Genomic DNA, 15,159 nt, shown 5'->3' with positions numbered 1-15,159 from the left:
GTATCAAGAGTGATGAATGAAATGGAAGTAACATCAACTGCATTTCATTTTTAAAGTTTCTTTTTAGACTAATTATTTCCCAGAAGTTTAAGCCAATTACACCCATGTTTGATTACAAATGCAATATTGCTGTATTTTATTTAATTTTTTTGAAAAAAATGTATCTTGCTATACTAAAGGAAATTGAACGTGATGAATTCACGTGACCAATATAGCCTGTGAAACATTTAGTGCGTGAAAAGATTATGAAAAACAGACACACTGGTTATGGCAGTAAGCAATAGGCTATACTGTGCAAAATGCCATAACCAGTGCGTCTGTTTTTCATAATCTTTTCACGCGCCCTTGTGGACTACAAGTGGTACTACATTTTAAAGAACAAAGTATTAAACTGCACGTTAAAGGACACATGGCTTTTATTTTTTGCTTTACCATCCAACATCTTACATCAATACATACATATTTATCTTTCATTACAGCATTACTGTATGTCCACCTTTACAAACAGTCAAGGACGCTTTCAATATGGCATGCTAAACACTTAAACATTTTACTTGGCTTTAATATTATTAGTTATTTACTATTATCTTGACGGATGCTGAAATCATAGCAGAATTGTCATTTTAACACATTTTTTTTTTACATGTAAACCTCAAATTTCAATAACAAACACTCTATCAGACCTAATTATGAACAGTAAATATAACTTAATAAAGGACAATGTGCTTTGCTAGTGAACCGAATGTCTTTGGTGAGGACTTGAACAGTATAATCAGCTGTGACACGGGGGTCACAGATGTACCGGGACGGGACGGATCCCAGTCATGGCCTTGGCAAAGACTCTAATAAGAGCACAGGTGAAGAGCAGCATGCCATCGGAGTCCAGCTCATCAAGATCTCACCGCAGACAGAGCCAGCATTCCACATGGCATATGTTTTGATATGTATAAATGATGTGCTGTTTCTCTCTTTCTCTATTTTCAGCTCTGTGCTCTGTTAGCAGATGCAAGTGGAAATGTAATTATCACACACCTAGAATCATAATTAACACTAACACTACATATCGCAATCTCGTAAAGCTACTAGAAAAACAAATTCACAAGTTCATCACATCACTGTATTGCAAACTCTCGTTTGGCTTGTAATTTCCATTATTAGCTTTTGATTCATTTTTCACTGATCTTTAGGCGAAAACATTTGTAGGTTTAAAGCTGTCATTGATGCCTCAATTCTTATTGTTTTTATTATGGATAGGTCATTCTCAGGAAATGGTGTCCACATGATGCACTACATATAATTATTAGGATACAGAACTTATTGATTTTATATTATAACAAAAATTACATTGGTGTGTAATGCACAGAACTTTTCAAATAAAACATTCAGTTTTAAATGCATAATTTTCTTTGCAACAGGCAAATTGCCATGCAATTTTATCCCAATGTGTCCATGCATCATAATATAGATTATAAAAGAAAACGAAATCGTCCTTTTATTGAAATGTATAAAATGCTTAATAAATTTGCACAAAAAATTGCAGATTATGCCGTGACTTCAACTAAATTTTTTTTTTTTTTTACAATATATTTTAACATCGTAAAAATGTTTCACCACAAAATTTCTCTTACAGTCTTTATCAATAATTTTTTATGGTCACATTTATGTAGGCTTCGTAAAGCTCAGTTGTTTTTGCAAACCAGGTGGGAAAAAAATATCATTGTGATTAATGCTTTGCTTTGGCTTTACAGAAAAAAAAAATGCTGACTTTAAAAATAATAATGTGGTATTGGCCAATGATATTTAACTAAAAACCTGAAATTTTCAAACACAAATGGCCTCGTTTCCTGAGAATGACCTGGATTTTGTCAAAACCTGATCCTAAATCTACAAAACGACTTATCCTACAGCAATAAAGTTGTTAAATTTAGTTAAAATGAATTATTACTACAGTTAAGTAAGTGGAGTCTTTCTCTTAATACATTAAACTTCGCAATGTCTGGGACTCAAGACGCACACCTTCAACATGAACTCACACTCCTAATATAAAAAGCAAAGTAACCATAAACTAACGCTTAACATTCATAAGCCCATGACATTCTTTTGTTTTCAGTGGGGTGCAGTCATAGTTGGCCCCTGAACAGTCGGAGAGATGGCGTACTAGTGCAGGCTATAGTTGGCGAAGGCAAGGACGCTATTGCTAGAAGTGCCACCCCGCTCCAAAAAACAGTGGCAAGACTCCCAGGAATAACTTGTGTCCTGGTCTTTCTCTCTGTGTCGCTGTAGCTATGATCTGGAGCGGCTCCTGCGATGCTGAATGCTGTCAAGAACCGTCTCTCGCCTCTGCTGGACACTTAGCGCATCTTATAGTCGTGAGCGATAGCGGCCTCACTTAGCTGACCTTTAAAGTCCAGCTCAAAGGTAAAGTCCAGATCACGCTGGATAGAACACAGGAAGAAGCAGAAACGTTAAATTGTAGAATCATTATAACAATTTGAGTAAAGAAAGTTTAACTGAATAATACACTACCATTCAAAAGTTAGATTTGTTGCATTATAACTGATTCAATTAATCAAAAGTGACAGTAATGACTGTAAGGGCCATATTTGAACGATTAAGGTTAAAGCGCACAAGCAGACCATCTACGGGACAAGCCAGATTCTATCAGATATTTTTGTACACTATAATAATAAGCAGAGTGTATGTGCATTGTGGACCCGCCTATAGGCGCATATTACTAATGCACCCTTTAAATAACAAATACTACTGAATATACCTCGTTTTCAGACCAACACGCGATGAATTGCAAAAGCGAGTTATAATGTCAGAATTGCGAGATATAAACTTGCAATAGCCTTATGAGTTAAAAGTCAGACTTTTCTGATTTTTTTTAATTCACAATTTCGAGTTTATATCCTATGGAAGTTTGTTTCCGCCACAGAAAAAAAAGTTAATGGCGACTTTTTATCTCACAATTCTGACTTTTGTTTCTCGCAATTGCTAGTTTATATCTCGCAATTCTGACTTTATAACTTGCAATTCTAACTTTTGCAACACAATTGCGAGAAAAAAAGTCAGAACTGTGAGATAAAAAGTTGAAATTATCTTTTAATTTGTTTTATTCCATGGCGGAAAGAAGCTTCCATAATATACCGCAATTCTGACTGGCGGATTTTTCTTACAATTGCAAATACGAAATATGAGTTTACAATATGAGAATATAATGAGTTTATATCTCATAATTCTGGCTTCTCAATTGCAAGTTTATATCACGCAATTTTGGGGAATAAAGTAAAAAATATATATTATTCAGTGGTGGAAACAAGCTTACACGGAAAAGTTTTTTTTTTTTTAATGGTAATAATAATTCACAGTATTCCTGTATTTTTGGATCAAATAAATGCAGCTTTAATGAGAATAGAAACATTCAAAACATTAATCAAATTATATCGACCTAAAACTTTTGAACAGCAGTGTATTTAAAGAGTCTTGAAAGCATGTTTTGAGAAGTACTTATATTAATCCAAAAAAAAAAGAAAGAAAGAAAGCATATTAGTAATGAGGGCACATACCACGTTCTTCTCGTTTGGCTTCATGCTGACGGTGCCGACTATCTCCTCTCCTCTTTTCACAGTCAAATACTCCTCCAGATAAAACACCGTCTGCTTCCAGTGTGTGTACGGGGAATCTGGTGCTACAGTGGAGCAAACAGAAAAGAAAATACATAACATTAAATAAATAATAGGCTATACTATCCCACATTGTTATGGGACTCTCTGAAACACTTGATTCTGATTGGTTGCTGCATTTTATAGGTCAAACAGTTTATAAAATGGCCGCTACTCACCAATTTCATGCTGTCTTTTTATCATATATATAATTCAAACTTCAATCAATAAATCTATATTTCATATTAATATATTTAATTACTAAGTAGCCATGCAATAGTTGATCAATATTACGAAATATCAGGGTCAAGACCATCCTGTCTGTCTTTATTTTGAAATAGACATGATGGAACTAACAATACAAGTGATTGTAACCCAAACAAATTCACTTCACATATTCAGATTATACTTTCCCGGACATTAATCTGTGTAAGCCTGTACTTATTTCAAGATTGCTGCCAAATAAGATGCAAATGTTTGTGTGTGTGCATTTGAGAGAGGAAGAAAGGAGTCTGTGTGTTAGTTTTCTTGCCAGCTGAAAGATCACTTGCGCTTCCAGTTCCACCCAAGAGGAAATATACAGTATCTGTATGCTGACTGAGCAATACACAGAGCCTGAAAGGTCAATAGAACTTAATCAAAATCCCACAACACCTTACAACACTGCAACTCGACATCCAGGAGGCAGGTACTCTCTTGACTATACAATGTATCAGACTGCCAAGGTACACAACAGGGGGGGAATGCATTAACAAACCCCCCACACAAATCCTCTGTGCAACCCAAGAGCACAGATCTAATTTGTGTGCTAAAAAAAAAACTTTGGGGGGACAGAATTAATAGTCAAATAGACATTGTATAGCCATAGGCTATATAGAAATATTTCACATGTCATTACAGTGTAATGAATTGTGGAAAGAAAGACAGCAGACCAACAGAGGGCGCTACTCGCCATTACATTCCAACTGGCCTGGTGTAGGTTTGCTATTGTTGACTGTATTAAACCAAACGACGGCAAGAGCGCCATCATCGTGTCTGACTTTGCTTCAAAGTAAGGTACATAAAACATAATAATATACTCCCTGATATAACCATTATGCAAATAGTAACGTAACACGTGTTTCATGAATAGCGCTAGATCGCGTTTGTTCTTCAGTCTCGTTGCGTCATTAAACAGTTTTTTTCTTCAACACGTCGCGAGCATAGACTGTAAAAAAAATTGGGCACAGTTTGTGTTTCTGCATTCCGTCAAGATGTAAAATTAGTAGCCTAACTAATGAAATCAAGATGTGTAAATATGAATTGAGTCATGTGATATGGCTTTTGGCTTGGTAAACGTAGGCTATGTAAAGTCAAATAGCTTAAAATGTTGCCTATTCATTATTGTTTAGCCTACTACCTTACCTACATTCTAATTAAATATTAAATAAATAATGATTATTGTGGGATTATACATGTTTATAGTTTTGTTACTCAGGTGGTTTCCAAAGTATTATTTTCAGCCCAAAAAAGCAGAGCCTGGGTGAAAGTCAAGAACATGTATATTAATGTGCAAACTCAGCAAAGGCTTCACCTCAAGCAGTAAGACTTACAGACTCCAGTTATACCCTATATGAAATTGTCATTGTACTGCTAACAGTTTATAATAACTTTAATATCATAAACAAACTTTATAATACTAAATTGTGATGATAATAAATAACTCATTATGCACAATATTTATGAAAATGACAATAAATAGGCTATTTTATTTATTATAGAGTGTAAATATGTGTTCATGTATGTTTCAGGATTAGGCCTACTTCATCCTTGGTGCCTGTTTTTGGTTAATGCTATGTCTTTGGCATTGCTGTTTCATAACTCAGCCACTAGAGGGCAGACATCGACCACAAACTCAAAGTACACATTCACACACACCACTGTGGCCACAGGTGTATAACATAGAAGTTTTAAACACAACACCTGTGGAGAAGCCAGTCTTTTTATGACACTTGGTGAATTCGATATTAAAGTAGGTGACCAAAGCATGGACGTAATCGTTCCTCTGGACCTGCAGACAGAAGGAGGAGGTGAAGGACAGTTCCTCTGGCTTCACCGTGTAGATGTCCACTTCCTGACAAAAGACAAGCAAAGCTTAAGTTGCTATTTCATGGTCAAAAGGGCCTGATAATGTTCTCAATTGTGTTTCTTTGACGTATCAACTATGTCTCAAGAAAATTTACTTAAAGCAAAAAAAAAGAAAAGATACCTATAAGATTTATATGGATTGTAACAGATCATTTGGTCTTGGTAGAATGAGAATGATAATTTAAGTATTTAGATGTTTTACATCTGATTGCAGACTTTGGTATCTCCTGAATCTCTTTGCCATCTCACAAATCTGACTATTTTTCGCACAATTGTGAGTTTATATCACACAGTTCTTAAATAGAGTAATTTCCTCCGAGTTATGAGATATAAACTCGCAATTGCGAGTTATAAAGTCTTAAAGGTAGGGTAGGTCAGAATTGTCTAAAAAAAACTTTTATTCAAATTTGTTTAAACTGTCTTTATATACCAATGCATAATTAAAATGTAAGTACTCTGATAAAAAGAGTATAAAAATCGAGTGACTCTAGACCAGGGGTCGGCAAGTAACTTTGGCCGCGGGCCAATATTTTTTTTATCCAGTAGATGGCGGGCCAGCTACATGGAATAGGCCTATTCGTTACGGTGAAAGCACAAAATATAATGCACACAAACGTGTCCCTACTACTTGATATACAACCACTGATGAGCATAATCGGTTTTGATGAAAAAAAAAAAAAAAACTATATGAATGCAGATTAGAACCCTGAACCTTTTAAACACTTGACGAAAGTTCTACCACTGGCCCATTTAAGCACACGAGAAAATGCCGCGGAAAATGCCAGAAATACATCTCATTAACGATAAATTAAACCCCATGTATTATTTAAATCGATTGTTGGACATGTTATTGTACATATATCTGATTTAGCATTGTATTACCAACCCCCACTCACTCACTCACTTTTTAAAACAAAGTTACGTCAGTGTTAAGCAATTTATTTTTTCACACACACCGCGCCTGCTCATAGGCTACTTTTTTCTCTTTTTTTAAAAGAGATTCCCACAAAGATTATATTATAATTCGAACCCTGGTTGTTACGTAGGCAAGTTAGCTAAGAGGTAGCTGGGATAAAATGTCTTTGTCCAAAAGTCTTAAGAGGAAAGTTGACGATGAAAATAGAGTCTTTAGAGAGGAATGGAAAGAGAGTTTTGCGTTCGTTTTACCGGATTTCAAAAATGCAAAGCCGGTGTGTCTGATTTGCAAAGAAGTTGTCGCTGTTTGCAAAGAATATAACATAAGACGGCACCATGAGACAAAGCATGGCAGCTTCAAGGTTGCCTACCCACTTCAAACAGAGGCACGAAAGCGCAAAATCGAAGCGCTGGCACAAGGCTATGCTCAGGGCAGCAGGATCCTATTGCGAGGTTTCACCTCGCAACAAAAAGCGACAAGTGCGTCTCTAAAAGCGTCTTGGTTGCTCGCAAAAAACAACAAGCCTTTCACCGACGCAGAGCTTTTTAAAGAAGTCATGGTTGCAGTGTTGGAGGAATTGGCTGTTGACAAGTCCATGGATGGAATTATTGCCTCTGTCAAACAGGTGCCCCTTTCTGCAAGGTCCGCTACCCGCCGCATAGAGGCGTTGTCTGATGCTGTGCAGGGAGTCGTTATCAGTGATCTCAATAAGGCTAATTACTTCTCCTTAGCGGTAGACGAGAGCACTGACAACACAGATGTTGCCCAGATGTGTGTCTTTGTCAGGTATTTTGATGGGAAGCAGTTTAGAGAAGATTTGCTGTCTCTTATTCCTTTGGAGGGGAACACCACTGGAGATATTATATTCACTGAACTGTCAAAAGTGTTTGAACGGCTTTCATTGTCATTTGAGAAAGTCAACCTACTCGTGACAGATGGGGCCCCTGCTATGGTGGGTAAACACAGAGGTTTGGTGAGCAGGTTAAAGGAGATCGCCCCCCAAATGCATGGGCTGCATTGTCTTATCCACCAGAGTGTACTTTGTGCAAAGCTCAGTGGTGAGCTGAAGGTAGTTATGGATAAAGTGATGCGTGTCATCAATTTTGTCAGGGGTACATCAAGCACCCAGCATCGGCTTTTCCGACAGCTTGTGGCAGATTCAGAGGAGGCCACCCACGACGACCTGCTGCTGCACAATGACGTGCGCTGGCTAAGCAAGGGCAAAGCGTTGGAGCGCTTCTGTGCGCTACTGGGTGAGGTGAAGGCATTCCTTATATCTAGCAAGAGTAAGGCAGCAGCAGATCACCTTGCCTTTCTGGAGGACGAGAAGTTCATGTCCAATGTTGCATTTTTAGCTGACATATTTGGCCATTTAAACAACCTTAACATGCAGCTACAGGGAAAAGACAAAACCATCGTGGACATGGTTGAAAAGCTCCAAGCATTCACCGTCAAGCTGGGGTTGTTAGAGACCGACATATCAACTGGCAGGCTCCTACATTTTAGTACTCTAAAAACACAGGCAAGACGAGTGACGGGACTGATGGTAGACTTCATCAAGCAACTCCGAGCCAACTTCTCTTCTAGGTTGGAGGACTTCTCCGTCCCGAATGAAGTAATTGCTTTTGTGCGTGACCCTCTCACAACCCGATCTAGCGGAGAACTCTCCACCCTGGTCAAAACAATCGTCCCTTCCTTGGATGAGGCTAAATTTGAGATGGAGTTAATTGATTTCCAAACAACCTCTCTGATCAAAGATGCATTCAGATCGGCAGAGTCCCTGAGTGCCTTTTGGGTGGCATGCTCAGAGGAGTACAGCACAATCAAGCACCTTGCGTTTTATGTGTTGACAATGTTCCCTTCCACCTATACATGCGAGTCTGCCTTCTCATCAATGAATGCAATAAAGACGTATGAGAGGAATCGACTGACGCACAAAAACCTCGAGAACTGCCTGCGGATTTCAGTGACAACTGTAACACCAGACATCCGAAGCATTGTGACGAATGCCAGGCAAGGATGCCAGTTTTCACATTAAGTGAGTAGCCTAACGGTCCCTACACACCGGACGCGAATAGCGCGTCAGGCGTTTTACGCGCGTAACGCGTCTTTGCATTGACTTAACATTGAAATCACTCGCGCCTGACGCGCTATTCGCGTCCGGTGTGAACGCACCATAACTATCGATAGCAAATTATATTTAATTGTCAGATTGCATTTTGAAATGTCACTATAATTGTTCTGAAATATTATTCCTTATGTCGTTTCAGGTGGATAGACCTGGATAATCCATGTTCCGTTTTTTTAGGCCGAATAGTTTTGTTTCTGTTCATGTGTGTCGCGCCGTGGCCAAAATATGTGCTACTGTTAAGCTGCTGTTGCCACACATACGTGTCTTATTCGTTCAATAATTACCCCAACTTTTGAATTAGCCTAGTATAGGCTATCCAATCTTTTGTCAAGCAACATTGTCTTTATTTCAGATTTAAAAGACGACATTAAAAATTGCTACAAAAATGGTTGTTCTGGTGTTTCTTTGTCTGTTTGCGCCCGCAGTAGGCCTATAATCGTGGAATATGATGTGTCCGTGTATCATTCGTTCATCATTCGTTCATTTTTTATTCGTTTCACAATAATTTTTTCAAATAAAATAAAATAAAAATAAAATAAAAAAACGACTTGTTTTTCCATTATTTATTTCCTGAACTAAAACGAAAAAACGAATAACGACGGGTTTTATGATTTTCTGATTGTGTGCTCAGATCAAAAATAGAAAAAATTAATTACTGGATTAGTCAAATTTTAATTTTAATTTTGCTTTTTAATTTAACACCTTAGTAATAAGCATGCCATATATATCAATGAAATCATTTTAAACAGATCAAGTAGTAGGCCTACTATTGTGGTAACAGATTACAGCCATTTTAATAAAGGTGTGAATAGCAATCATGCCTCATTCGCTTACAGTCCAACTTTTGAACTTTATTCCTTTTTTAAAAATTATTATTTATTCGGGACACACATAGCTAGGCTACACACCTAAGCAGGTCTGCGCGGGACTGTTTTTTTTTCGTCCCGCTCCCACAAGGTTCTATTCAGCAACCGCTTAAAATACACTCTGTGTTCACCTGCTTTAAAAATTTAGATCTCGTTTTCAGAATCTCAAAAACAAGTTGTTTTTCATTTTTTTATTTTAATTAGAAAAAAAAAACGATTGAACGAATGATAATAATGATACACTATTTGTAAACCGTTATAGTAAAAAAAAAAAAAAAAAAAAAAAAAAAAAAAAAACGGACTTCCAAAATAATCCGGCGGGCCAGAAAATATTGCTGGCGGGCCAGTTTTGGCCCGCGGGCCGCCTGTTGCCGACCCGTGCTCTAGACCGTTTAATCTTCATTAAACACAGCTCATTAATTCCATTCACTCCCACCTAAAAACGGGTGCGCGACTGCGCGCACGTGGGCAGAGCCAGTAATAACGGCGGTAGTCATGGCGACGGAGAGTGACAGTCGCGCAAGCCAATCCTGTGATTCGTCCCGAATGGAAATAATGAGCTGTGTTTAATGAAGATTAAACGGTCTAGAGTCACTCGATTTTTATACTCTTTTTATCAGAGTACTTACATTTTAATTATGCAGTGATATATATAGAAAGTTTAATCAAATTTGGTAAAAAGTTTTTATATAAATCCTACCTACCCTACCTTTAATTGTGAGATAAAAATTTGACATTCTGAGGGCAAAAAAAAGTCAGCTCACAATTCGGACATAGTTTCTCGCAACTCAAAGTTTATATCATAATTCTGAGAAAAAAAGTCATATTTGTGAGATACAAACAGACTTTTTTTCTAATAATTGCTACTGTACATTTATCCTGCAATTCAGTTTTTTTCCCCCTCAGTATTTAAAGATATAAACTCACAATTGTGAGTCCTAACTGCAAAATATAAACTCGTAATAAAAATTAAAATAAATCATAATTGTGATATAATGATTATTTTAAATGCAGTTTTATTCCATGGTGAAAACAAGCTTCCATTCATTTCTCTTTCCTGTGGGAGAGAAAAAAATCATCCTGCTGTATCTCTCTATCTATCAGTTCTTCTGAAATGTCATACTGTACTGGTAGCATTTCAGTAATTACGTTAGGATGTTATTACTGCTCTTGGATCAGTACGTTCAGACCTCTATTTCAGACTCCATCATTTCCCATGAGCCCTGCCTCTCTGTCTCACCACTGATATATTTGCCTGAAAAACAACAGGAAACTGTTATTTTCTCTCTCTCTTTGTGGTTTTCTCTCACTCTCACCTCCATTAGACATCAAGCCTCCCATTTGTAAATGTGTCCGATCTACTTTAGATTCCGTTATAAAGCACAAAGTTTGAAATGGAGCATTAATCACTGTATCAAACAAGGCGATAGAGGAGGTCCGTGTGAGTGCGTGCTTCACACTTCCATTTAGCACTTCATTTAAGTGCCTTCATCCATTATCTCCCCCACTTTGCTTCATTGGACAGATCTGATCTTTAAAGTAAGTTACTTTATGTAAACTTTAAAGAAAGATGGATGTGAGTACAAAATGTGACCCTGGACCACGAAACCAGTCACATGGGTAATTTTTTTTGGAATTGAGATTTATACATCATCTGAAAGCTGAATAAATAAGCTTTCCATTGATGTATGGATTGTTAGGACAATATTTGGCCAATATACAACTATTTGAAAATCTGGAATCTGAGGGTGCAAAAAAATCGAAACATTGAGAAAATCGTCTTTAAAGTTGTCCATTTATGTTCGCGATTGTGCTGCATTCACTCACAAACATATGTTTTATATATTTACGGTAGGAACTTTACAAAATATCTTCATGGAACATGATCTTTACTTAATATCTTAATGATTTTTTTGGCATAAAATGAAAAATAAAAATATTTTGACCCATACAATGTATTGTTGGCTATTGCCACAAATATAATGTGCTACTTGTGAATGGTTTTGTGGTCCAGGGTCACATATATCACTATTTAATTTCCTCATATCATAAGAGAAAAGGTCAGTTCAGGACATGCGTCCTGAACTCCAAATACTCCAAATGGAATTAGGACAATTAAATGGCTCCTAAAAATCCATTATTTATATTAAAAATATTATTACTTTAAAGAAAGACACCAAAAGCACACTTCTCAGGCAACATATTTTCAGTCAGGATATAATAATATTAATAAATTAATATTTATAAAATTTGTTTTCATACATACATTATAATGTACTGATGTTTATATATATATATATTATATTATATATATACATATACAGGTGAAACTCGAAAAAAATTTATATCGTGCAAAAGTTAATTTATTTCAGCAATTCAACTTAAAGGGTGAAACTATTATATAGACTCACATGCAATATTTCAAGCCTTTATTTGTTATCATTTTGAAGATTATGTTTGTGAAAAACCCCAAATTCAAAATTAGAATATTGTGAAAAGGTTTTCATAGCTGTAATTTTTCACGTTTTTCATTAAATTTTTCGAGTTCTTCTTCTGAGAAAAATATAGCATTATTTGATTGTATAAAGGGGTTTTATGTTATCTATATGCAGTTAAATGTAATGAACAGACAATAATTGACAATGGTATGTATAAAATGCTTAAATCCCTTTATTTAGACCTTTACATGTCAAATTGTTTTCCAGCTTTGATTTGCATCAAAGTTTTAAATTGGATTAGTTGTGACGGAACTGCTAAATTCATATCTGGGAAAAGCTGAAAAGCCTTTTGTTTCAAATACATTTATTCCATATTAGAGAGGTTTGCAGATGCATTTCACAGTCCATCTGCGGAGCCATAAACTTTCCAGGCTTGATGAATCCGATTCAACCAATAATCATCTCATCAGCACCTCCTCCAGTGGTTCATAATGAAATGAAATTGCATGTCAACGGATCATTATGTAACTGTCACACTGAGCGATGCAGCTAATGATCAGTTACACACTAATGCTGCTGTATTCTCTGTGGATCTTTATCTTCTCGTCTACCACACATGTGTGAGAAACACGCACATACTGTACATGATATCTTTTAGAAGTGTTTTAATGGCTGACCTTGATCAGGCAGGCGTTGGATACCATTTGCTTTGAGTCCACGATGTCCACCAGTGGTTCTTTCATTGCTACGTTCCTGATGCAGGTCATGTCAAAACCATAAACGTTCTCCCACCCTGCCAAACATAGACACATTTGATTTTTAATAAACAGAGCAAGACTAAGGCCCAGAAAATACTTTCCACGAATGTAAAGATAAGCACTCTCATGTCTCAAAATGTATCAGATTTCCAATTTAAAGCGCAAGAAATGGGCTATGCACTGTAGAAGATATTAGCACAACCTATCCTATGGTTTTCTCTTGCTCACTTTAACAGTTTGAAGAAAATCTTCCTGAACAAGTCTTATCTTATGATTAAAGCTACACTATGTAACTTTATAACATATATATATATATATATATATATATATATATATATATATATATATATATATATATATATATATTATTTCACAAAATTACTGGTTTCCATAAATATTTTTCTAACAAATGCTGCCTAGACTTCTTTCAAAAACATTTAATAAAAAGAAAATCGTATTAACTCCAAATGTCTGAATGGTAGTTTATAAATCGAACATATTTAGTTTGTTATAGTAAATGTATTTAATTTGTCTTTTTTTTTTTTTTTTGGCAGGAAAAATCTAAATCAATATAACAAAAATATAGATTTACTTGAGAAATAAAATGGCATAAGATTGCTGCTTTCATAGATTGTAACTTTTATCTCGAGTATATTTTGTCTTACTATATTGGCAGATTTTCCCCCATTTGTTAAATTTTATGCTTAAAGTCCCCTATTATGCTATTTTAAAGTTTCCTAACATTGTTTTGGAGTCTCCTACAACAGGTTTACATGCATCAAAAGTAAAAAAACAACGATTAATTTTCTCATAATATACTTTTATGAAACTTTTATGAAAACTACACCAGATTTTCAATGATTCTCAAACGACTCGTCGGATGAATCAATCTCTCTAAATCCCTCTTTTCTGCGAGCTACTCTGTTCTGATTGGCCAGACAGCTCAGTCTGTTGTGATTGGTCTACCACGTTCAGTACACGTACGCGTGTCGAAAACAAAAACGGCCATTGCCATAATAACGTCAGCTCTGCTTGTACTGAGGCTTCCTACACCGTAAACTAAACACAGTATTTAATCATACACAATTTAACCATATTAACACGAGCGCGAGTCCGATGATGAAACATTGGAAGAACTATTCATTCAACCCGAACCTCCATCACAAGGACAACTCGAGCAGGACGTTTCTCAGTGATACGCTACTCAGTTTGATGTACATTATGAGATGTTGCAACTGTAATTCCTCACCATCAGCATTAACAAGTGCATGTCCAACAACAAACCAATTATTTTACTTGTACTTATTTATTTTTAGTAATAGTATTTTTCTAATTTATTAGAAAGTAATGTATCGGTGTGTGTGTGTGTGTGTGTGTGTCTTGGGACTCACAGTGAATCTTGAAATCCTTGTACTGCCTGTCTTCAATGGCCACCACATAAAGAGCAGCCCTGTCTGGGAACATCAGACCTCCAGGTTTCTAAAGATGAAGAACACAGAGTCTATGTTCACTCTCTAGAGGCATTGGCTGTACACATACTCTCATACAAAACCATACTTCCGATATTACACACACACACACTGACCAGCCACTTATCTCTGGCGTAGATGACCGTGTTCAACATGGACTCATAAAAAAGGCAGTAGCCCATCCACTCTGAGATGATAATGTCGACCTGATCTACCGGCAGCTCCGTCTCTTCCACTTTCCCTTTAAAGATGGTTATAACTGGAACACACAGACAAATAAGGCCATGGAGACGCTTGACAGATCCTTTCTACTCTTTGAATTTTTAAGGTCAGCTAAAAGATGTGGGTCAAAATGTGTGTGTGTGTGTGTGTGTGTGTGTTTTCCGTTATTTTCATTCATACACTGAAAAGAATAAAAGTTTTAGCCACTCGAATAGCTTTGTGTTTTTTTTTTAAATTGGATAGGATTCTATTTGTAATATTTTGACAAATAAATGTAGGCAGTATTCAATAAAAAATGTTCATCATGCATACCACATTTCTGTGTTTTGACCTGTTAGTAAACCAACACTTAAAGCTGCCGTCGGCAAGCTATTTTTGATCATATTCACTGAAAAAAAAACGCGCTTCTTCTACCTCCACCTGGAGCTTGTTATTTATTTTGCAAAAATCCACTGCTCCCGGTTCCTCTGGTCCAATCAGCGCAGGGCTGTGTGAGATCTGACTGTCAATCACAGTTCGTGCACACGCCACAGATCCCCCATCCCCTCTTACAATATCACATGGACA

The 15,159-nt window shown here is 36.4% G+C and overlaps 2 protein-coding genes across 2 annotated transcripts in view; one reads left to right on the top strand and one right to left on the bottom strand.

The window, feature by feature from the left end:
• Positions 1-400: 400 nt before the first annotated feature.
• Positions 401-15,159, bottom strand: part of LOC307002716 (protein arginine N-methyltransferase 8-B) — a 32,524-nt gene continuing 17,765 nt past the window's right edge. The window contains exons 5-10 of the mRNA XM_079620596.1: positions 14,487-14,629; positions 14,293-14,380; positions 12,821-12,936; positions 5,628-5,778; positions 3,570-3,691; positions 401-2,435 (exon numbers count right to left, since the gene is read on the bottom strand). Coding sequence (XP_079476722.1) covers positions 2,352-2,435; positions 3,570-3,691; positions 5,628-5,778; positions 12,821-12,936; positions 14,293-14,380; positions 14,487-14,629 — 704 coding nt within the window. The 3' untranslated portion in view covers positions 401-2,351. The remainder of the gene's footprint in view (positions 2,436-3,569; positions 3,692-5,627; positions 5,779-12,820; positions 12,937-14,292; positions 14,381-14,486; positions 14,630-15,159) is intronic.
• On the top strand, positions 6,813-9,229 carry LOC307003077 (SCAN domain-containing protein 3-like). The gene is made up of 2 exons (XM_079621193.1): positions 6,813-8,746; positions 8,979-9,229. The coding sequence occupies exon 1, from the start codon at positions 6,869-6,871 to the stop codon at positions 8,744-8,746; it is 1,878 nt and encodes a 625-aa protein (XP_079477319.1). The 5' UTR covers positions 6,813-6,868; the 3' UTR covers positions 8,979-9,229.

This window comes from Phoxinus phoxinus (genome assembly GCF_949152265.1).
Source record: "Phoxinus phoxinus genome assembly, chromosome: 8".
Taxonomy (NCBI): domain Eukaryota; kingdom Metazoa; phylum Chordata; class Actinopteri; order Cypriniformes; family Leuciscidae; genus Phoxinus; species Phoxinus phoxinus.
Note: the sequence above shows the minus strand (reverse complement) of the source record. Positions and strands in the feature narration are given on the sequence as shown.